At 41.7% G+C, this 23,966-nt stretch overlaps 1 protein-coding gene across 2 annotated transcripts in view; it reads right to left on the bottom strand.

Annotated features, from left to right (window-relative positions):
• Window positions 1-23,966, bottom strand: part of nr5a2 (nuclear receptor subfamily 5, group A, member 2) — a 68,343-nt gene that overhangs the window by 7,597 nt on the left and 36,780 nt on the right. For both annotated transcript variants that reach the window (XM_034147984.1, XM_034147985.1), the window contains exons 5-6: window positions 22,471-22,590; window positions 18,221-18,368 (exon numbers count right to left, since the gene is read on the bottom strand). In XM_034147984.1, coding sequence (XP_034003875.1) covers window positions 18,221-18,368; window positions 22,471-22,590 — 268 coding nt within the window. The remainder of the gene's footprint in view (window positions 1-18,220; window positions 18,369-22,470; window positions 22,591-23,966) is intronic.

Here is a 23,966-nt window from a genome sequence, read left to right as displayed (position 1 = left end):
AATAAACCTCTCAGTCACATGCTGTCAAGTCATCGTGCCTTTCAAACTTCACAACATGTGTTTCCTGCCTGCCCCAAAAACAACACATAAAACTCTTGGTTCATAAATGGTTATTGAGTCAAGTGCTGTCAGTAAACTTGACCAATTAAACCTGAGTGGAAGACAAACCGCTCACTTCCTGTATAGGCGGGAATTAGAGGCTCCTGGTCTTCCAATAGGGACCTTCACAGGCGTTTATACAAGCCTATCAAAGTTGAAGCACATTTTACTACTGCAGCGGTACTTCAAAGAGCGAGGGATTGAACCCATGTCCCGGCCAAGTCCTCTTTATTGCCCCCTTCTTGATGTTATCAAGTCAACATTGTCAACTGCTACTTTATTTATTATTAATCTGTTTTGAAGCTCGGCTCCAATCAGAGACATGGGCGTTGAAAGAAGAGAACGCAATAACCTTTGAATCTGGGTGGGTTGTTGGGACAAAGTGAGGACTAAGGACTGCCCACAATAAGCAACATGTGGAATGATGTGAATGACTGGGAGAATGTGGCTGTGTGTTTGTATATGAGTGTGGTGTTAAAAGACAGTGTGCAAGGGTTATCAAAGCAAACAAGGTTCACAGGGCAAGGGGCAATGGTCGCATGGTTAACAGTATCACTATAGGCTATTATCTGAGTTTCGGTGCACCGCTGGGCTTTGTTTTTGTTTGGAGAAAATTAAGCTCCTTACTACCTATTTTACCCTCACACCACAAGCCATAACATAAACACACACATACTCCCCCATCAATACTCCATTGACAGCATTTCACCAGGAAGTGTGTTTCCTGTACAGCTTCCTTCATCTATCTATGTATGCCAGCAAACAAGTTTCCCTTCTCCCCGGAGCTCTCAGCTTCCTTGTTTTTATCCAAGTCCCATTTGGGGAATTCCCTTTCTCAGATACGACGTTTCCACATTTGAGGCGAGTGAAAACACAGCATGGTAAACTAGACTTATGTGCTCCTTAACATTTAATGGGGGTTCTTTGAGACTTGATACGCCAAATGCTTCAAGGAGGAGCATGCATCAGCTGACTTTCAATCTCTGTAAAAAAAACGTAAACGACAGACACACTGCTACACAGGAAATATTGGTGAGTATTTTTTCCAGAGTAATTACTATTTTGCTCTGAAATAGTGATATTTAATCATTTTGGAGTGTATTTATTACTCATAGCTTCTAGAGTGCGATCAAAAATGCAGAGTCAATTCTATTGGAGTTAAACCATGACCACGCTGTAACGGAGGTGATCTCTGGGGCCATTGATCTCGGTCTCCGTTACGGATTAAATAGCTTCATTATTGGCGAAGTATATTCATTTGTTCCACGCTAAAACATTGCACAGGAAGCATGTGATTATATGTAATTCATGCATATATTTGTCACAATCTGTCTATGTTTTAGTTTGTCTGTCTCTGTTTCCTGTTTTAGTTTGAAAAGTGTTCCCCCTCCCGTCTTGTCTGTTGCTGGTGATTGCGTTCACCTGGTGCCCTGTGTTTCTCCTCCCTCCTCACCTGTGTCTTGTTGGTTTGATTAGTCCTGTGTGTATTTAGGTTCTGTTTTCTTGTTAGTGTGTGTGTGTGAGGTCCTGGTGGCTGGTGACTGTGTTCACGTGAGACAGTCATATTGAGGCTGTGTATCCTGTACCACAAAGAGGAATAAATGCCCACACCGGGTTGTATTTGAACTCTGCCTCTGCCTCCTTGCTTGGTTGGGCCGCTCAATGGTCAGCTTCACACACGCCCACTCATGTTCCTTAAGCACTTTGGTTTATTGACCTTTTTTATTGTAAAGATCATTATGGTTCATTTATTCTATTCTGAGTAAAATTACCTTCTATTGGGAGTAAAATTACCTTCTATTATGAGTAAAATTACCTTCTATTATGAGTAAAATTACCTTCTGTTATGAGTAAAATGGCAGTAGAGTTGTTTTTAATATACACTACATAGAGTAAATAACCATTAAGCAGAGTCAAATCTAAGCACATAATAGAGTAAAATGAACTCTAAAAATACAACTCTGAACAAAGAGTACATTTTACTCTATATAGGTTGGGACCAAATGTTATATTTTTAGAGTAAAATTTTCTTCAATTTGAGTCAATTTTACTCAGAGAAATTTACTGTGTACATGCTACAAAACATGACTGTTCAAGTGTTGCAGTAGGGATACATTTGGATAAAAAACTACAGTGTTGAGTTGGCAAAAGTGTTCGTTATTGTCCAAATGGCTAAACTCAAAGAGAGGTTTCTGATGGTGTTGGACCAGCCAACAGGCACTTTGGTTGGACTATATTCTTGCCTTCAGGGTATGAAATGGGATTAGGCTAGGAATTACAACAAAACACCTCCTCCACATTATTTTTCATTCTTTTTTATAATTATTGTTTTCATGGAAGAAGAATTAATTTCATTGTTGTCAATTGGTTCCAACGTAATATCCACTGATTTATGCATAGGCAAATTTCCCTATTTAAATTTTTAGCAACAACATGATAGCAACCACAACCTATACCCTAAAGTGGACAAATATATTTGAGCCTATCAAGCACCAATTGGCAATAGCTAATATGTATCTCTTTTTTTCTTATTTAATTAATAGAAAGGATCTTAGGAAGTATCCTTTACACTCAATAACTGCTTATTCAGTTGACTAAGGCCTCATTAAGCCCCAAACAGTGACCCCTCATCTTGAAAAGTGACCCTTTATTTCACCGGTAGAGTAATACTGTAGCTATATGGCCTCAAGCCAAATGTCCAGAGGCCAAATATCCTCTGCGCTAACAATGCATAATATCAACCATCTCACAGTGCCTGGAAACTGCCGACCAATGGGGACGGGCTTTTGTCAGAATAAAGCATGAGGGCTCAATTTGCCTGCCGACTCATCAAACCCTCCCTTTAGCCACAAGGGGCCAAATGCCATGCAGCTTTAAAAGAGAATAACATAGGTACCATCCAGTAGGGGATATATTAAGTCAAATCCAAACCTCCTCTGACATAATTGCTATTGTTGTTAAGCTAAAGAGGTAGTCGGTGGTTCAGTTTCTGTCGCCCAAGGACGGGTCGGCGTTCTCGGCGGACGATGGAGAGAGGTCGAGAGATATTGTGAGGGAGGGAAAAGTGCCTTAGGTCCGATAAAATAAACAATAGAAAAGGCGCTCGTAGCAGGAAGCAGACAAGCTTCTCTCATTGACTATGCTGGCTAGAAGGTGCTCAGGGTTTATCCTGAGGTGAAGGGGAAAACAAATTTACATCCTGTATAAGTTGGTCCTATTTGTGTCTGTGTTGTTATAGACTTTGAGGGCTTTAGGAGATCAGCATAGCCAGGGAGGACAATATAAGTAGGAACAATTATTAAAGGAATAGTTCAGACATTTGTGCATAGCACTTTTTTACTTTAACATATTATAATAGTAGTTATTTCAATTTATAATCAGTTATCAGTCAACATATTATTAATATAACAGCTATATAATGACCCTAACTTGCAACAAGAATGAACATTAACTAAGGCTGCATAGTTTGTTTTGCATAGAAAAACTGCTATTTATTTACCAGCCTCAAAACAACACTCCAAAAAAGTTTGGCCTGTTTGATAGTTGAATTTGTTTTAAATGTATTTCTGTGCTTTAGCTTTAAATATTTGTGTCAACACACCCCATGTGCTGTTGTTTATTTCTTCAAGCTGCAGACTCAATGGTCTAAAAAATCATTTTGCTGTGGGGAGAAATCCCATTGTCTCAGCATTATGAAAATCCATTAGCCAGAGGGATACTGAGAGATTTGAATCAGCAATGAACCTGTGGTCTCTCTTGTCTCCCCCACACTTCGTATTGCCCCTTTTAGTCCCCCTGGAGGCTGCACCAAATGCTTTTCAATGATCTGACCTCCGACGGTGGGTTGCACCCACAGGTCCCTGCTCTCTCACCTTGCTAATGCTATCTGGATTGTACAGACAGTTAACCTCCTCTCACCAAAACAGCTCCCAGACATATTGCTACATGCAGCTAATGATGGTAACACTTGACTGACAGGCTCAAATCTAATGGACAATGACCTAATTTGAGGAAGTATTCTATGGAGCGATGCCAAAAAAAGAACGATATTCTCATCAATTTTTATTATTTTGGCTTCTACCTGTGAGGTTACTTTTATGGCTCGTATAAACTACCAAACCCACCCCCCTCACACACTGCATTTTAACCTGTCAGCAACAGTAGAAGCAGGCACAGCATATAATATGTGTGTGTGTTGTTGCTGTCTCCTTCTATCAATGCATGTGTGTGAACCTCGTTTACATTCAGTGCACTTTTGCACCCCTTGGCTAATTACACACAGGGTTAGTTTGGTGGTGCAGGGAAATTGTGGGGAGTGGAGGGGCATGTCAACCTTTCTTGTTTATCATAAAGTGACAGAAAATCATTGGGGGGTCAAGTATCCCCCTCTAACCCTCCACCACCCCGAAAACTCCTGCAGCAGTACAGAAGGTGCCTGGTGTGGGAAGCCTCCCCTTTAATGAGACCATTAAAGGGCCCGTCTCCCCGTCAATAGATTTCTCTCATTCTTTCTCTGACAAATTTGAATTAATAATTCAGTGCCTAGCGCCTGGGGATGTATATTTTCAGCATGAAGGACAGTTAATCCATAGCGTCATTTTCCCTCCCTCTCTCACACTCCTCTCCTCTCCTGCCCTCTCTTGTTTAACATCTACCTCACTCACTCCATCCTTTTTTGCTTCGTTTTCATTTGATGATGGAAGCCAGCAGGTAGTGTGGACCCCCCCCACCTTCTCTAATTTCTTTGTTCTGTGTGTTATTTTGGTCCCCTGACAAGTGACTATTGGAGTCAACTAAAGTGCAAATTGTGGTTTAATGTATTCAAAAGTCTACATGCTAGTGGCCGTTCTCTCCTTAACCTAAGAGCTAACGTGAGATGACATGTTTGCACACTGCCTCTCAAAAATGTTTTGTCTGTCAAATGTTAACAGTCAAATTCACAGTAATAGTAAATTAGAGCAGATTTTGAGGACATTTTTTCACTAGAAGAAAATAACACTTGCATGTGCCACGAAGACAACATGGAATTAACAAAAGCCTATGTGTCAGATATTTTGGGAATTTATAACAGATTGTTTGTGTCTGATAATGGCTGACTATTTATTTTAATTTGATCAGATCTTTGTGTGTGGGCAGCTGTAAAGTGTTATATAAATGTTGTGGATTTTGCTGTCCATGTGTCAGACACCACTGAGCTCTGTGAGATTTTACAGGCATACAGTTTCATGCCAACAGTGGCTATGGATATCAGTGCCAGGTGGCACTAAAGTACCACTTTATGCTCCGAGGCAACTTGCACAGGCCCAGAGCTGGCATGACAAATGTCTGGCAGTGCCCAGGAATATTCCTTTACATTACACAACATTTTTTCTGATACGTGTGTAAAGAGAACTTGTGTGATTAATGCCCTCTTGTGTTTCAACATGTGTTGTCTCCCTGACCCGTATTTCTAACATTTGCCAGGAGCTCTTAAGGTTTCCATTGCACCATGTCTTTTTCTTTTTTTAAATGCAATACAAGAAATAGCTATGCTTAACATGTGTTTGTCTTTGTGTGAAAGATAGTGGACTCACAAGGCTTTGTTGCTTAAAATATCCTTCAGGACAAGAACACATTGACAAGAAAGGAGCTGTGATGGTTTAGGAGTGGGGGGTCACAGAGAGGGTGGGGGCCCAACGCAGAGAAATAGAGGGAGAGCGAGAAAGGCTGGGAGAACAAGAGACAGCGAGCCAGAGCACCTGTTGGATCATCTGTGCTCTCAAACGTTTAATCACTGTCTCTAGTTACACGCACACACATGCCACAGCATGCACACACACATCACCTTAAAGCTTTGCTGTTCTCTGCCCTGCCAGAAGTATCCCATAACCACATTGTCCAAAGACATGCACGCACACACAGAAGCGCAAAGAGCAAAGGCAAGAGGGTGTATAATCTTATAGCAGCCACCTGACTACCATATAGCTTACCACCACCATAGTTTGAACACATGCCTCTGCACTGTACACATTCAGACAGGAACACAATGGCTGACAGCCCGAATGCCAGGCAGTACTGCGATGCCATTGAGCTGCATTTGTGATATCAGGACCATAGGTGAATGTACAGGATTATTTTTACTTCTGCTTCAAACGTCAACATTTTTTCCTGTGTGTGTAGTCTCACACTCTTGCAAGGGTACAGTCAGTCAGAAATGAGAAATGACAAATTAAGAGTTTTATTCTAAAATAAGATAATAAGAACAACAACGATAATAATAATCAACATTATCATCATCAAAATAATAATGTGCATTATCTCTCCTCTTTTGCTTTTCCCTCTGAGTTCATTTCACACTTTTGTCTTTTACATTTTGCGTAAAGTAATGATTGTGCAATGAGTCACACTAATGACACTTCATGAGCTATAGCAGCCATAAATGTCTAGTCATAAAGATATCTTTTTTCTGAGGAAACGACTACAGCAGCAATACTGTAGCTTCTACTGAGACATTGATTAAAGGAGTGAAGCCATTCACATTTATAACTTAACAAATGATTGATAAGTCGGGTGTGTAAGGCTGTAAGGTTCATCTGATTGCATTTGTATTTTTGAACATTTGACCTGCAATACATTTAAAGGCCAACACCACTATATTCTTTGACAATATCCTTAGGTTAATGTGTGTTATATAACTTCTTTATATACTACATCTGTGTGTGAGTGTGTGTGTAAAGTAAGTCTGCACCTGTTTGTTTGTGCTTGTGCCAGTTAGGCCTTCCTAGAGTGCATGAGAGCAAGAAAATGAAAGAAAAAGCAAAGAAAGAGTGATCGCTGATTGAGAGAGCTCCGTCGGGAGGGTTGTGTGACTCGTTGCTGTTGTGTGTGTAATGTTTAAGTAAGGCCATGGCAGGCGGTCTGATCAATACACTGCATGACTGTGGCAGTTGTTCTGTCCCTGCTGTCACACACACATACACACACACACACTGTCTTCATCTTACAGCACTGTTGTAATTCCACAGTGAGTAAAGCATTGATGCTTTTTTGATTTGTTGACTGACTGACTTTCTTAGTTTACCATGCTCTTGATATCATGTTTCTTAGCTCAAAATGTTTGAAATGGCTTTTGACATTCCTGTGACATTAACATGTGCTGCATATAACCCCTACTATAACCAAACGTAATAGGTTGTACAGTTGGACGTCAGTTGCGTCCGTGAGAAAGCAGTAAGGTTACCTGATGTAGAATAAAACTAAATAAGTCCTCTAAAAAAATTATTAAGCTGCATGAAATCACAGCAAGGGAGTAGATGGTCTCCAGTCAACAAATCATTCATATCAAGTGGTTGAGAAGATTTCCTGCTGTACTTCAATGTATGCACAATTTGTTCTCTACATCTGTTTTCCTTGACTAATGTGAGCCTGTTCTCCGCAGGGCCCCGTATAGCCCAGGCATGTCTTCCCCACCCCAAACAGACATCCCTCAGCCTCTAATTGGAGAGGAGTAGCAACCTACAGTAGCTAACACAGCGCTGGGACCCAGGCTGCGGCCACTGAGAATGCATTAGCATTGCAGTGGACCAACCTGTACATAATGATAACCTCAAGCTCTGGCCACTGGGAGCAGCCCCTGTTTACACACACACACACACACACACACACACACACACACACACACACACACACACACACACACACACACACACACACACACACACACACACACAGAGACACACAAATGCACATCGGTACACTCTCCCTGCCCCCGTCTTCCCTTGTACACGCAGTCACGTAAACAAGCAGGTGTAATGTAGCCCCAGCGGTGGGCAAGGGTGAGGAAGGAGGGGTAAAAAAAATCTGTTGCTGCCGTTCTGCTGAAAAGTGTGTGTAATGAACTTGAGTTCCATTGATCGGGAATGAGAGTACAGGACCGGGGGCTGTTTGTCCCAGAAGGGCTGCCGTAGCGCTGCTCGGTAGCCTCTCATAAATGTTTGAAAGGCCTCAGCCACTCCATATCCACACTACCTGGGTTACAACACACACACTTCCAGATTGGTGATGGATAGATGGATGGATGGTCAGTGGTGGTTGATGACATTTAGGTGGTGTACTCTATGTGTGGTTTTGTGACGGGGAAATTAAGGTGTGATGACGCATGTCTTCGGAGATTCAACAAAAACTCCCCTGCCCGTCTTACGTTCATTCTCTGAAGTGTCTGTTCAGGTGCAGTAACTAGTTGCAAATGTGTGCTAATTTGTTTGGTATAGCTTTACTTTCCTATGCTGCATCCCTAAGCTCTTAGGCCCTCAACTCCCCCCTAAAAGCCCCTATATGCTGTACACAGGATTGATATTACTGCAGATATCACTTAGAAAATACCTGACGTGCCGTGCGGACCATCCGCGCCTCCTTTTGACTGCTAAGTACCAGTTGGCGGGAGGTCCTCTGCGTTATGCAGCCGGTAATAAAAGTTGAACATTGATTTTGTGTAGCAGCTTGTAACTGTTAATGTTGAGACATCAATAGCAAAAGCAAAGCGCTGGTGCCTTAATAGGAGAGCGAGAATGTGGAGGGTGCGAGCAGAGGCTGACTCTAAATCACAGAATCTATCCCGGCCGATCGATAGGACAGTAACTGCAAGTGTCCCTCTGCTTTCCTAATGTTTTATAATAAACTGACAGCCTGTAATAAGGCCAAGGGAGAGAGAGAATGAGAGGGAAGGAGGAGGGGAGAGATGGAGGGCAACAGTTTCTCCATAGCTTGCCCGTCTTAAATCATCCCACATGGGATTGCAAGAGAGAGCAGAGGAGGTGGTAGAAGGGAGAAAAAAGGTTTTTTCTTTAGTGAAAAAACAACTTGTACAGGAGCATTTCTCTTGTTGTACTCACTGCTACGGTAGTTAGTGAGTGTATTGATGGAGGGGAGGAGAGGTTTAGGGGATATGTCCTGTATTGCTTTGGCGCGGCAGTGAGTTAAAGTGTGTATTAAATCCTACTGCCACCATGCAGATGTCCCCATATTCAGGTAGAAGTGCAGAGCTGTGCTGCACATGTTATGACTGTTACTGGGTGTGGATAATGCTGAAATTCATAAAGAGATTACAAGTTTTGTAACACTGCTGATAGATGGTGAGAGTAGTTGCTACTGTATTACCGCTCTGTTTCAGGAGCACTCTGGTGTGATAAAGTTGCCTGGTTTGCATTGATGTTGCTTGTGTTATTATTCCATATTTTGGAATGGTTAAGAGGTATTAAGCATACCTTTATTTGTATATGAGACATTGTGTCTGCTGTTTTTCTTATCTACAATGTCTTACAGGAGTGTAGGATCCCCACTTATATGTTTTATTTTTGTAAATCCTGAGGACTCAGACTCGTGGTCTTTATGTAACAGCTTGAAAAACAACATGTGGCTCTTTTGTCTTATCACTTATTTATCACTTAAGTGTTTAAAACTGGGGTCTGTCAATTTACAAATCCCCATTCAAACAAACCCCCCCAGTATGTTGCTTTACTCTACGATATCTGGCCTTCTTTGAAACCAGATAAAGAACAGTGTCAACATAATTACCATTTAAATCCTTGTAAGAATGTGATAAGACATAAAAACAGCAGAAAAGAAGGCAAGCTTGAGCTGTAAATTGGACAGATACCTTTAAGATAATCTGGGACATGTTGAAATCCTTTAGGAAACTGTAACATATCTCAGGCAAGATAAAAGGCTGAGTCTAAAGGAGGAGTCAGGTCAAGGGTGAGAGGCAGCGATCCTCAATCTCCCCACCACCGCTACAACTCACTGCAACTGCTGCTTAATGACAACAGCCTGCAGTAATGCCAGGTAATAGTGGCAGGCTGGAGACCTGGAGCTTTTATTGCTTGATAAAGTCTGAAAGCCTTTTAGCCAGCCTCATTACGTGGAATTCCCTACAAAGTGGCGGACGGCGTCAGAAGCCGACTGCACACTCTTTTAGATTTCTAAAATTGAAAGAAAATAGGCGGAATTATTAGGTTCATTGCTTTAGGGCACACTCCCACATACCCCTGATGAGATAAAAGAAAAAGAAAGAAATGTCGGGACACTCAAACATGATTAGCTGGGTTTGACTCTTCTGTCTGCGGAAAAGTTGGAGCAAATATTGTTGTTTGTTTCCTGTGTTAAAATGATGCCTGACGAAACTGATGGAGAGTAGAAATATGTGTTTAAAATGAGAGTCCAATACTTTTCAATCATTATGTGTTTGCAGAGCACTTCAGCAAGTTTCAAAACAGACAGATGAAAAAGCACTAGATGCAGTCGCTCTGTGCATGGATTGCACTTTATGAAGCTTATACATTCAAAGTCTTCCCCCCACTACAATCATTGCTTGGTAACACTTTATATTAAGGTACACACATTATCCATCAAGTAGTTGTTAATTAACATGCATATTAGCAGTATATTGGCTCTTTATTAGTCATTATAAAACACTTATTAATGCCTTATTCAACAGGACCATATTCTGCAAGTAATAAGCCATTAGTTGAGAGTTTTTCCTCAATAACCCTCTAATTAGTGCTTATTTATTGCAAGTAACGAAGTTGTTGTAAATGAGTTTTGGTCTTAATATGCTCTGCTCAATATGGGCCTAATAAGGCAGTAGTACCACAAGAGTAGCAATTCTCCCATAATAACACTTAACAAATATTATCTATTCTTATGTAACAAGACAAGAAAGTATAAGTGTTAATTGTGTCTAAATAACTCAAAATTAGGTATTTCTATCTAAGAACATGTTCCCTATTTTAAAGTGAAGTCTTGTTCATACCCAATAAGCTAGTGGTTTGACTCTAATTAGGTATTTCTATCTAAGAATATGTTCCCTCTCTTTAGTGGTTCATTAATAAAACAGATATTTCAACGTGGGCCTACTGTGTTCACGTACTGTTGAGGTTAATTTCAGTAGTTGTGTGCTAATGTATTTACAAAGTGTGAAGAGGAGGCAACTTTAGAATAGGGAACCTGTTCAGGTCAATTAGAGTCAAACTACTAGCTTATTGGTTATGAACAAGACTTCACTTTAAAATAGGGAACATGTTCTTAGATATAAATACCTAATTTTGAGTTATTTAGACACAATTAACACTTATACTTTCATATCTGGTTACATAAGAATAGATCATATTTGTTAAGTGTTACTATGGGAGAATTACTATTCTTGTGGTACTACTGCCGTATTAGGCCCATATTGAGCAGAGCATATTAAGACCAAAACTCATGTACAACAACTTCCTTACTTGCAATAAATAAGCACTAATTAGAGGGTTATTGAGGAAAAACTCTCAACTAATGGGGTGAAGCATGCAAGCTAGTTCAGGCAGTCAACTCGAGCACTTATGCTGCATTCATACATAACGCCCCTTGCCACTCTACAACCAACCACACAGAGTCTCCTTAATATGCCGCTCTATTTAACCTGCCAGATCTCTCTCCATGCATTGCTTGCTGCTTGATTGATTGATTGATTGAAAAGTTTATTAACAGCTTGTATATTGGGTACAGTACAGTACAGCTCAAAACATACCATTGTTAAGGGGATGCAGACCAGAGAAAGACTTTCGTCTTGTTTACATCAGGGTCCCTGATGCTATTGCTGCAGCTACCTCTACGTCGCTGCTGCTTGCCTGCCCCACCACCACCCCAGCTTCCACCCCAGCTTCCACCCCAGCTTCCACCTGTAGGCTCGGGGGTTAGTTATTTAATCATCACTCATCGTGCTATGTATATCTGTGGAGTGATGATGCCCGAGCCTAGTCGCCAAACTCAACTATATGCTGCTTCTAATAAACATGTTAAAGAAACACGTGAGTTGTCTGACTGAAATGGCCTATTACTTGTAGAATATGGTCACGTAGAATAAGGCATTAATAAGTGTTTTATAATGACTAATAAAGAGCCAATATACTGCTAATATGCATGTTAATTAACAACTAGTTGATGGTTAATTTGTGTATCTTAATATAAAGTGTTACCAAATTCCCACACATTCGTCACACAATCCGGGTATTCGCTCATGAACTTCTACTAAGGGAAAGTGACTTCTAAATTGTAATACTTCACAGGTGAAATTGCATATGAGCTAAAACGTTTTAAATGTCTGCAAACAACATTTATCTACTTTAAGTCAGCTTGCTTCATGTGGGCCTTTATCCCAGATGAGATTGACCTCCTCTGTGAGAGTTGGATGTGAGTCCCGACAATGTCAACCAATGCTTGTCCCAACAGTACCCCACTGTTTGTACTATGATATTGTAAATGATGACATGCATAGCAGGCAGCCCAGGTTGATGTGGAGGTGGGTAGTCCCTTTGTTTACACCTGTCATTCCTGCTCTTTTCTTCAGTTTGGAGTTCATGTATGTAATTTATAACTGTGGTTGCACCTGTGTATACAGGTTAGTTAAAGGTGGGGTAGGTAATTCACCTCAGAAACACTTTTGTTATATTCCATGGAATGCTCTTAACATCCCGATAGCAATGAATATATTAAATGCTTTGACAATAAATACATCAAAAAATGTCATCTGTGGAAGCCTAGCGCTGTAAAAAGCTAGACCAATTATTTTCACCGGCCCGGCTAAAATAACTGGATGGCCTACCTGCCTGTCAGCCTTCCATCTGTGCACAAACTTATCTCGTGCCCTCATTGGTCATGTGCGCGTTCGTGTGTGTTGGAGGAGGGGCTCTGTAAGGAAGTCTGAAGGAAGGGGCAGATTTCTTTCGGCTGCGTAGTTTCAAATTCTAGCGCACTCGAGCTGGTTTCTCCATTCTTACCTACCCTACCTTTAATATAGTAGGGTCATTTCAGTTGTGTTTTTATTAAACAACAAAATAAAATAATGGAAAATTAAAATGCATGCCCTCTTGAGAGCAAAAGACACAAGTCACAGTTTCATGTTGTGTCAATGTTTCACGTGGGCCAGAGCCAAACAACCCATACACAAACTAAGCGTACCTTTACTGTATACATGTATTGATCAGGTCAAAGGTACAGATAATGACTCAATTCTGTTCACTTACAGCCCAGTAAAAAGCTTGTGTCCTGCAAAGCAAGCAGCACAAAATGAAACGATAAAACTCCCTATAATGTTGCCTTTAATTAAGTTGTTAAGCGTTGTTACGGTTATATGCACCATTATTCGGCCCCTAACTCGGTCTCAATGGGTAACAATATTGAACCGTCGCTTCCTTACGATGTTAATCAATTCGTTTCGGGAAATTAATATTTGCCAGGCTTCATAGGGGAGAGGGCGGGCGGTGCGCATGAATTAGCCAGCCCCTTTGCTCACTGGCCAGGGATCAGGGCATTGATTCTGAGCAGCCTCGGCTGTTGCTTAATTAGGACGTACCTGTCTGGGAATTATGTGGTTTTTTTCTCTCAATGTGTGGAGAGACAAATATAATAGAGAAAGGGAGAAGACTTTTCTTGTCTCATCAAGGTTAATCACGTTTGCTGTGTTTGTGTTGTTGTCAGCAGATTGGTGTCTGGCCTCGTGGTGCTTCAGAGTGTGGCGCACTAAACATGCTAATGAAAGATCCCTGCATACGGGTGATATAGAAAGACTATAAAAAAGTGGGTTAAAGCAACGAAGAAAGATGATAAAATAATCAATGTTGTTGCTAAATTTTATTCAAACACAATTTCACTTGTTTTCAATAAGCTACAAGTTATTTCAATATTGTTTAATGGAATTAATATCTATAAGATAACTCATTTCAAATACACGTCATTGTTGTTGATGTAGGTGATTATCTCTGCCCCATTTTATACTTGACATTTAATGGAAGGAAAGGGGTGGAGGAAAAGCTGAGGGAGGGCAGAAAAGAAATGAATGGCTGTTGTCGAAGATAAGTGAGGAGCTATGGAGGTAGATGTGAGGATGGAGGGGTGATAGATCGAGGCATACAAAGACAGATGTGAAAAGAAGAGAGAGACAAAGTGCAGAGCAATGAGATAAGAGACAATGCAGAGGTTGGAGGGACGGTCAGGGGTGAAGGGCGCAAGGGATGGATAGGTGGGTGTCTCTCAACTCAGAGCCTGACTAATCACTGGACAGACAGCTAAGGTGGTGCTGAGGCAGATCTTGAATCACTGGCTGTCTTGGTTTCTTATGAATGGAAAATAATGGATTTCTGATCACTGACCTAGAATTAGGAATAGCCAACATTACTGTACACTTTAACTTTATTAATAGGCTTTATATTGTGAAAAATATGATGTTGTTAAATGTTCTATTTTGTTATTATTAGATACATGTAATTGTTTGACAGTTAACCAGTATATGACCTTAATTGAAAATGTGCCCAACTGGATGAGATGATCATTTCTACCCTTAAAGGCATACACTACATTGTTGTCCATTCTAAAACACCAGATACTAAAGCTGCCCATGATCTTCAACAGATCAATACATGATAACAAATATAATCATTTGCAGCCTTAACTGATGATGATTAAGTTCAAATAAACTTGCATGGCATTATGGATCAGTGTGTTTCCAGAGTTTAGGGTTAAATAGAAAATATGAGAAAAATGTGGAAGTTAAGTTTACATATAGTTAATAAAACTACCAATGTGACTTCTTTAAATAAACCTTCGCTACAGAGAAATCAAACACAAGCTAAATTCCCTGCATTTTAGCAGCTTTTCCCTGGCTTTGTTCCTAGTAAAAGGCTTCAATATGGGAGCATTATTTAGGGCTATGTCCACAAATCTGCTCCCTCCGCTGGGAGCATTTACCACCCCGCGCTGGTCTGGCAGCTACTCTGGTTCTTTTCTCGGCTGACAAGGACTGGCAGCGCCTGTCTCACCCAATTACACCTGACGGGGTCTGACCTGTAGAGCTGGGTTAACTGGTTGCTTAGCCGAACACTCTCTGACCTCTGTCAGTGCGTCTGCTGTGCCAGTATGGAAACTGTCTGTGTGGTGTCATCAGACATGCATCTGTATGAGTATTTGTGAAAGTTGATCAGTAAAGCTTGTTATTCTTTCACTTCTATTAAAAAGTTGTACTTTTTTAAGGAGGGTTAAGCAAGTTTTAAGCAGAACAAAATCACATAACTTTCTTTTTTTAAATACTAGATGCCTAGTGCTCACTCAGATGTTGAAGATGTAATGTAGAGTTCTGTATGGCTTTAATTCCCCTTGAAGTGGAAAGGAGAAAGCCTTTTTTTCACTTTCCCTAGACTGCATTTGAACTTGTGACCCATTTCTCACCTCCTTTCATGTCACCTGGTCGTATATACTACAGCCTGTCAGTCTTTCTATTAGGCCTGTGAGCCTTTTAAAGGAAATCAAAGTCCCATTAACAGTCTTCCTACACCGTAGTAGTAATCCTTTACTGAACTCTGACCCAAGCGGCACTCACTCTCTCTCTCTCTGCCTTTTCGTGGGTCTCTTGCTCAACACCCAACGTGCACAATCATTGCTCACAGTCCTACAAACACTTAACAGATCAATGCTCTGAGAGTGATAATCTCCTCTCCTTGATAGAGGGTGAAAGCCTTTACTTAAGACAAGCAAAGAGTGACAGGGGACAGAGAGAGCAGAGTGACAGAGAGACAAACAGAGAGATCAGGACAAGTGTCTCCTCTCAGCTGGAGTGACATCTATATCCCTGTCTTTATTGACAACTGGCCTAACTAAGAGCTCTTTTGGCAGGGAGGAGGTGAACGATCCATCCACAGAAAGAAAGAGAGATGGAGGAAGAGGCGGTTGTGGAGAGACAGAAAAACGTAGAAAAATCAAGACATAAACAGAAGGATAGGAAAAAAAAGAAGCAGAGTGAAAGACCATTACCTCCATGAGCGGAGAGCAGTAGAGCAGGCATGGTTAAGGTTAGTGTAATGTCTTGTGCCAAATAAAAGTACTTCCTCAGACATATTCAATCAGTATCTGTGATAAGATTACAGCAGCATGTTGTAAGTAAGGTAATCGCAGTATAGTACAATCAGTATAGTACAATCAGTATAGTTCTCTGTATTAAACCTGTGTGTCGTGATGAAAACACCCTTTTTAAATTAGCCCCGTCTGAGAGACCAGCTCATAAAGAGGAAGAGTCAAATAGTTTAGTTCAGCAGTCAGGGCAGGGCTACTTTCATGCTTCATTTCACTACAATCCTTTATTAATTGGCTCTGCTTGGAGTTCAAACGTGTGAACATACACACACACTGTATGCACTTTCCCATAGGTACATGTATGTATCTCAACCTCACATCTCTGTTCAGCTGTGTGAGATATTAATCAGATCAATCCTAAGTCCCCTGGCTTTACATTATTTGAGCCCCCCCCCCCCCCCCCCCCCCCGATCGTCCACCCTCGCCCTCCACCACCCCTCCCCCAACACTGATCCCCTCTCAGCCAGCTCTACGGCGTCTGTCGGGCTTCTTTCACAGGAGGCCTGAACAGGCACTGCCGGGGGCGATACACATCCCTCAGGTGAGCCTTTCATTATGGATGATGTTTCTGCCAAATTATTTACACCCTGAGCCCCAGCAACACCCCTGCCCCATAAAAAACTCACGCAAAAAAATGCACGCAGGCACGCAGACATACACACTCCAAAGACCCCCACTGCAATACGCCCTCATCTTTCTACGCTGCACCACAAACACCCCTCACACAAACATTAATCCTGCCTGATCACCTCGGTGTGTGTATGCGTGTGTGTGCTTTTGCAGAGCAGTTCATTAGTTGCTCTTTCTTTGTTTAGAGGGGGTAAAGAAGTGAAGCGTGACCCTTGTGGATTACAGGTGGAGAGAGGGGAAGCTGGGGATGGCGAAAATATTCATTATGTGTTTGCCACTGCTGCTCTCAGTGCCATGCAGGGGCCAGGATGAGCGAAGCTACCTTGACATCATTGGCCTCCGTAATGTAGGATGTTAAAATAGGTTTGGTCGTGTGTGTGTGTTTATGTGTGTGTGTGTGTATTCCTCAGAGGCCATTTGCTGCTGACTTGTTAGGAAGGAGACAGAGATGACAGTCTCCTGGCAATGCCTGACCTCGGCTTAGAGAGTGGAGAGAAGCTTTGGGATCTGAACACACACACACACACACACACACACACACACACACACACACACACACACACACACACACACCACACACACACACACACACACACACACACACACACACACACACACACACACACTCACGCATCAATGTACCCCTATCTTCGTCCCTTAACTCATTTGGCTACTTATCCCTCCACTTCCCCCCCATTCTAGATCCCATGCTCCCTCTCACTTCCCAGCCACAGCTCCCTCCCACCTGTGTATCCCAAATGCTTCACGGTAGCTGCCCCCCTGACCAATTCCCACTCTGTCCAACTTCATCATTGTCCTTTCTCTTCTAATCCTTTCCTTCTCCCATCCTCGGTCGGAACTTCCTCCTTTGCTGTCTGACCAACCAAAGCTCAGTTTGAGAGAAAAACCCTAAACCCTGCCTATCCTTAATATGTTGTCTATAAAGAGTTTGTAACATTGTAACATATTGAGATTTGTAAGAAGCTATGTCTTCGATACGCTAGGTGACCTTAATCCATGCTATGAAAGGGTTAGCTTGCTATACTGTAACTATCCCAATGGCCCTTTCTGTGGTAGAATATCCGGAAAGTTGTCTTGGGTAGAAACCCTTTTACCTGCACGCCGCCATCTCACTTTTAGACAATGCCGCGTTTGAAGTCACACTTAGGACGCCATTTAACCATTATCTTTTTCGCAGAAAGTGAATTGCTGCAAAGTAGATTTTAAAAATATCATATATATGACTCATAAATCGCTCTGTTGGAAGACGATGATTCCTCTCCTCTATTATTTCTCCCCAACTTTCTTTTTCCATTCCTGTCCTCTTCCTGCTCTCCCACTTCCTCTCGTCCCATTTCCTTCCCTTTCTTCCATACCATCCCTCTTCCCCCTTTCTTACTTCCGTTTCCCTTTCCTCCCATCCTCCCTGCTTCTCTCTTTCCCCTGCATAACTTGATCCCCTTATATTTCACAAGCTATGCTTTTTCAGGGGTGGGGGGCAGGAACACGTGTGCAGAATCCTTCTACTGAACCTCCCCCCTCATAACCTTCCCATATAATGCTTTTAGAGACTCACCCAGGCTGAAGAGGACCAGGAACTTGAGGCAGACAAACTCCCGTTGGTCTAGCTGGAGAGAGCGTAGCTTGGCCACCAGCTCCTGGGCGTGGCTCAACAGGTTGTTGAGGGTGGCTCCCGCCTGTGAAGCAATCACTGCATAGTCCACCTGTAATAAGCAGGGAGAGAGTGATGTAAGGCGATGCTCTGAACGCAGAAATAAACGTAAGGATTAACGGTACCCTGTGGAGTTTTTCTTTGATTCATGTTGAATTGAATGTCCAGGTGACTATAGCTTGTTTGAAACTTGGCTAGGCTAGCTAAACAGATAAACTCAGTTTGTCTGGATACAGCAGATTTATTTTATACTAGCCTCCCCTCTGTTATTTGGGCTCTTTACTTGGTTTCATTGTGTCTGACTGTCGAAATGTGTTTTATCAAGTTTGCCTATCATTGTCAATTCAAGGGTTATTTCATCCAATGACACATATCGAGAACCCCAATGTGCAAATATGATTGACAACTATACCACACAACTGTACCCTGAACACATCCCCACCATGAGCTTTTTGTAATGATTCTTCCTGTACCTACCCTGTCCCCTCTACAGCACTCTTAACATGGAGTCAAAAGCTTTGGTCTGTCCTTCAGAGCGAGAGACACTATGTATGTTTGAAAAGCTCAAGGCGGTAGGTTTCTGAAGTTTAACAGTTTTTGTTTATAACAACATGCTGTGGGTGAATGGAAAGAGCTAGGGAATTCACCTCCAACTGATAGACATGCCAGATTTGACTCTTTCTGTTTAGTGTTGCGCAGCAAAACAAAATCATGCATGTGGACATATGACAAAAAAACAAGATACATAGATATATTTCCCATAAAACCATTCTCTTGGGTCAAACCCATCCGTCTAAACATACGCACACACACACACAAACATACTCCTTTTCAGCTGCACTTCATATCTGCAGCCGCAGCACATTTGTCTGGGAGGCAAGTCCTTAGCTGCCACTCAAAGTAAGCAGGACCATATTACATTTTTTTATTTATTGACAATTCATTACCATAATTGACTGTGCTAGGGTTTCCAGGGGAAGGTAGGTGTTGGCATGCGCAGTTTCTGAAGCTCAGGGAGGAAGAGGGTCCCTGTGAGCCCCCATTTGCAATTAAAAACACCCCTGGATTTGGAATGTATTTATCGTGTAAATAGGAATATTGGAGCCTGTTTTTCATCTTTCTGAAGAAGGTAAGGGTTAGAGTAAAGTAAATACATAATGTTTTCCCTCTCTTCTCCCGTCTTATTCCCTGCTTTGCTTTCCTTTCTCATTTACTGCACAACTGAACCGCTCTCCCGATTTATTCTTAACTCGTTGTCCCTCTCTCTTTTCACCCTTCCCCTTCGAGACGGTAAAGAGTTATGACTCGTTGAAAAGCAGACACTGCCCCCCTTCCAAGGTGTCAATCAATTTACATAAAATCAACTGTGCATGAAATAACTTCATTGAAGGATTGGACTGTTGATGGTGATGCCTTGGGTTATTGCCTTCTAGCCTTAAGTAAAAGAGAGAAGAAAAAAGCGCTATAATGTCACTACAGCAGACTTAGCACTAACCTGGGTGACCTGCGTATCAGTCAATCAATCAATACTACTTTATTATCCCTCCTGGAGAGACATAGAGAGTAAATATATGAATAAACCTTCAAAGCTAAACCCATCATGAATACAATGAACAATCTTAGCAGAACATTAAAGATGAATATGGAAGGTGAGATCGGTTTGATGGGTAGAGGGCTTTGAAGTGTACGGAAGATGGGGATTGAAAATGTACCTTGTTTGAAAAGCACAGAAATCTACAGCTGGCCGAGGGACTTCTGTTTTGCATTTCTTCTTCATTTGAATTTCATGTACACCAGGAGCATTTTACTATCAAAATATCAGGATTTTCAAACCAAAAACTAGCTGCCAAGCTGCGAGGCCTTGCTTAATCATTCAACAGTCCAGTCCAATCTTTGTCATTTCATGTTTGCTTCTGTTTGTACAAGTTACACTGTGCCTTTGATCCTGTGACAGGACAAGCTTTTTTCAACTAAAACTAAAAACCCATGGCCATTTCTCACTGCTGTTGATGACATGGCGACATGCAGCAGTTCAGAGAAAGAAAGAAAATAAGAATAAGACAGGAATTAGCAAGTGAGAAGCTGAAGGGCATGAGAAGAGACAGAAACTGAATAAAAGCTGAGTGCAGACTCTTGATTCAAAGCAAACGGGGAGAAACATCTGTCTACATTTCCATTTTAACCGATCGCCTGTAATAAAGTCACATTTAAAAAGAGATAACTGAAAATATCTGCCAATCTGAGGACATTTCATTTGTTCCCAGAACAAACTTAATCTTTACCCATGTTCAGTCCTCCTCTGAGCTTTAGAAAAGGATTAACCGACAAACTAAAAACAAACTTATCTAAAACAGAACACTCACTGAACATGACAGACGGACAGGTCTAAATGTCTAAGCTTTGACTTCGATATGTGTCGATAGGTGTGTGTGTGTGTGTGTGTGTGTGTGTGTGTGTGTGTGTGTGTGTGTGTGTGTGTGTGTGTGTGTGTGTGTGTGTGTGTGTGTGTGGCAATCGCCTTGGGTAATGCTGCTACTGTGTTCTAAATATCCCTGGTGTTATCGCTGCGCTGTCACCCCTGGCCAGACAGAGAATAATAGGAAATAATGAACTGTTTCAGAGCCTCTTTCACACACACACACACACACACACACACACACACACACACACACACACACACACACACACACACACACACACACACACACACACACACACACACACACACACACACGTCCACCCAGGAATTCCCCATTGCCCCCCTTCAACACCAGCTGTTCATTAACCAAAGTATGCAAACGAAACTGCCGTCCTGCACCTCCCCTGATTATCAGCCCCTCCTCTTCCTCCTTTTTCTCCTTACTCTTCTGGTCTCTTCAAACTGCTCTCATCATCTCCGCCTACAGTAGATCTCTCCTCACTTTATCTTCCTATTTGTCACTTCTTGTCCATTACCACCTTTATTTTCTCCTCCTGTCCTCCCAAGTCCAACGTTCAATCCATTTCTGTATGGATTCCAATCAGCTTCTTCTCCATGTTCTCATTCTTCCTGGTAGCATCACCTCCGTTCCTTCTTCAGTACACCATCTTCCCTTTACCTCCTTGTCCTATTCTCTCTGCCAAGTTGTCCCATATTAAGTCCACCGTCTCTACTGTCATTTTCTCCTCTTCAATACTCATCTTAATTCTCTCTTTTCATTTGCGCTCTACTACCATACATTTCTATTACACCTCCTTATTTATTTGTTCGTCCTTTTTCCTTTTCCATTATTTCTCCCACTCTCCATCATTTGTTTCCTCAATAATCCTACTTCTCTTAGCTTCTCCCTCCGTTTCTTTCTTTGTTTTTCCTTACCCATTTGGCATATCTACTTGTTCAAGCCAAGTAGATATATCTGTACTAGTTCCATTGTGATAGTTCTATATTTACCATGGTTTGTACAGCTTACCCCTCGACGTAAAGAAGGTCTTCCCTGTATACAGGGCACTTGCGTTTCTTCAATATGTGTTCCTGCATCTATTGTAGTAAAACATTTTGTTAAAAAGGAATGTTTTGGAAAGCCAGCCGATCAATAATGTATGACTTCTTATCTCACTGACAGCCATGCCACTGGTCAGAGGCGTATTCCTGATATGCCTCATGTCTTTGTGTGTGCATGGGATTATGAGAATCACCCGCTGAAGGACTCTTCCCTGCATGCTCTGGGTTTGTGTGTTAACTATTTGACAGTGTGTGTATGAAGTAAAAGCAAAATCACAGACTCTGAAGCTTTGAGGATAGGCTTCAGCTCCAACCAAGTTCCTTAAGGCCCCAACAAAATAACACACTTAGGCACATTCTTTATCTGTCTGCCCACTCACTTTCCTGCAGCATGTGCAACCAAGTGCTTTATTTATTTGCTGGTTGATAATTAATGCAATGAAAAAAAAATGCAAAATTGATTATTCTGGCGACATTAGTATATATCTATAGGCATAATCTATTTTTAATGAAGCGGCGACTCCTCTGTGGCTCAGTGATCAATAAGGCTTTAAGGGAAATGCTGAGGTGTTTCAGAGTTCCCTAAGCATGCGAGGGATGTGTGATTTTGGAATAAAAACGAAAAAGGGTTGAGATTCCAGGAAGTTGTCAGGGTGTAGTTTGACCAACTCACCTGCTGGCCAGTGACCAATAGGATGGAGCCCTCCTTGGCGTGCATCACCTGCCGAAAGACGTGGTCGAGGATGAGAAGTTCACTCCAGCAGTTCTGCAGCAGCTTCATCTGGTCGTCCACCTGGTAAGAGAAATACAAAAAACACAAATTGATTGTTAATAACTATAGTCCATACAGTATGTACATGGTTACAATGCAAACTGTTGATTTAGGTCTGCATCATAGATCTCTGAACATGTATTGGTCTTGACTGATAGAACTCTGAATTTTGATAATAATAATTGTTTTTACTATTTAGTTTTATGTTTTAAAACTCAGTGACTTGTACATATCACAGGCAGTTGTTTGCTAGGTTAGCTTGCTCACACGTAAATCAGTTCCTCACCTCTGGCATAATCTTTTCACCCTAACCAAAGTTTTCTCATGTGAACCTTTCAAAACTCAGTTTAGCACTTTTCTACACTACGTGCCTAATTAACAATGTGACCAGGTTTATCTGTTTGCCTATTGCCAGCAATTTCTGAGTGATTCCACGGATGATAATGATTAAGTAGCCTTTTTTCCCTCCTCTTGCATGCCAGCCGCTGGCTCCCAGGGACCTGCCAGGTGAGGCAGGTCAATGTGTGGTTCCCTACACCAAAACAACCCCCTCAATTGTAACTGTGTGTCTTTTCCCATGCCTGGCTGTGTTAATCATTACCCTGCATAGCCAGACCCAGACAAAAAAGGGCCACATTGAGAGGGAAGGAATGAGGAAAATGTATGAGAGGCTCTTTCTTTCTCTTTTTCTATCAACAAACATTGTCCTGTTCGTGGTATCATTGGGAATAATGTGTCTTTCTGGGCACACTGCGGTTTTGTGGTGATGTGAATTACTTTGTTGCTTTGAGACTGTGAGAACTGTTTGTGATGTTCATCACCAATGTCAACTAGTACTTGTAGGAGGAAGAATGTGGATCGATGCTAAACTTTGCAACACAGGCAGGTGCAGCATGAGCAAGGCTGAAAGGATTATTTTTTTGTGCTGTCTGAAATTGCACAGCGCTCCGTTTGCTGAAATGTACAATGACCTTAGGTGCAATTTGATGTTGACTACTGTAGCTCTTTCATAAACTTCACAAACTTGACTATGACATGGCAGTTTGGCCAAGTCTGAAGTCTTTTGCTTGTTGATTAGGGTTGTTATGACTGGAGATTGGAGCTTGTGTTACACAGTGTCTGTTTACCGTTCATGCAGACATAACAATGGCTTTCATTAACATTGGCCTGGAAAATGATATGCAATGTTGAAGGACAAATATGTTGGTGGTCTTTTGCCTAAATCACCATTTGGTAGCTGTACTACCAAGGTTTAGTGGCTCCCAAATTGTCATACTTTCATCATGCCTTCACCGAAATACAACTTTCTCAAAATATGGTAGATACAAAGTAAGCAAGAGGTAGCAAAAAAAAAATGTGTCCAATCTTTGAATGCCTTGCATCTTCTATTCCTCTTT

This window comes from Trematomus bernacchii, unplaced genomic scaffold, assembly GCF_902827165.1.
Source record: "Trematomus bernacchii unplaced genomic scaffold, fTreBer1.1, whole genome shotgun sequence".
NCBI lineage: Eukaryota > Metazoa > Chordata > Actinopteri > Perciformes > Nototheniidae > Trematomus > Trematomus bernacchii.
Note: the sequence above shows the minus strand (reverse complement) of the source record. Positions and strands in the feature narration are given on the sequence as shown.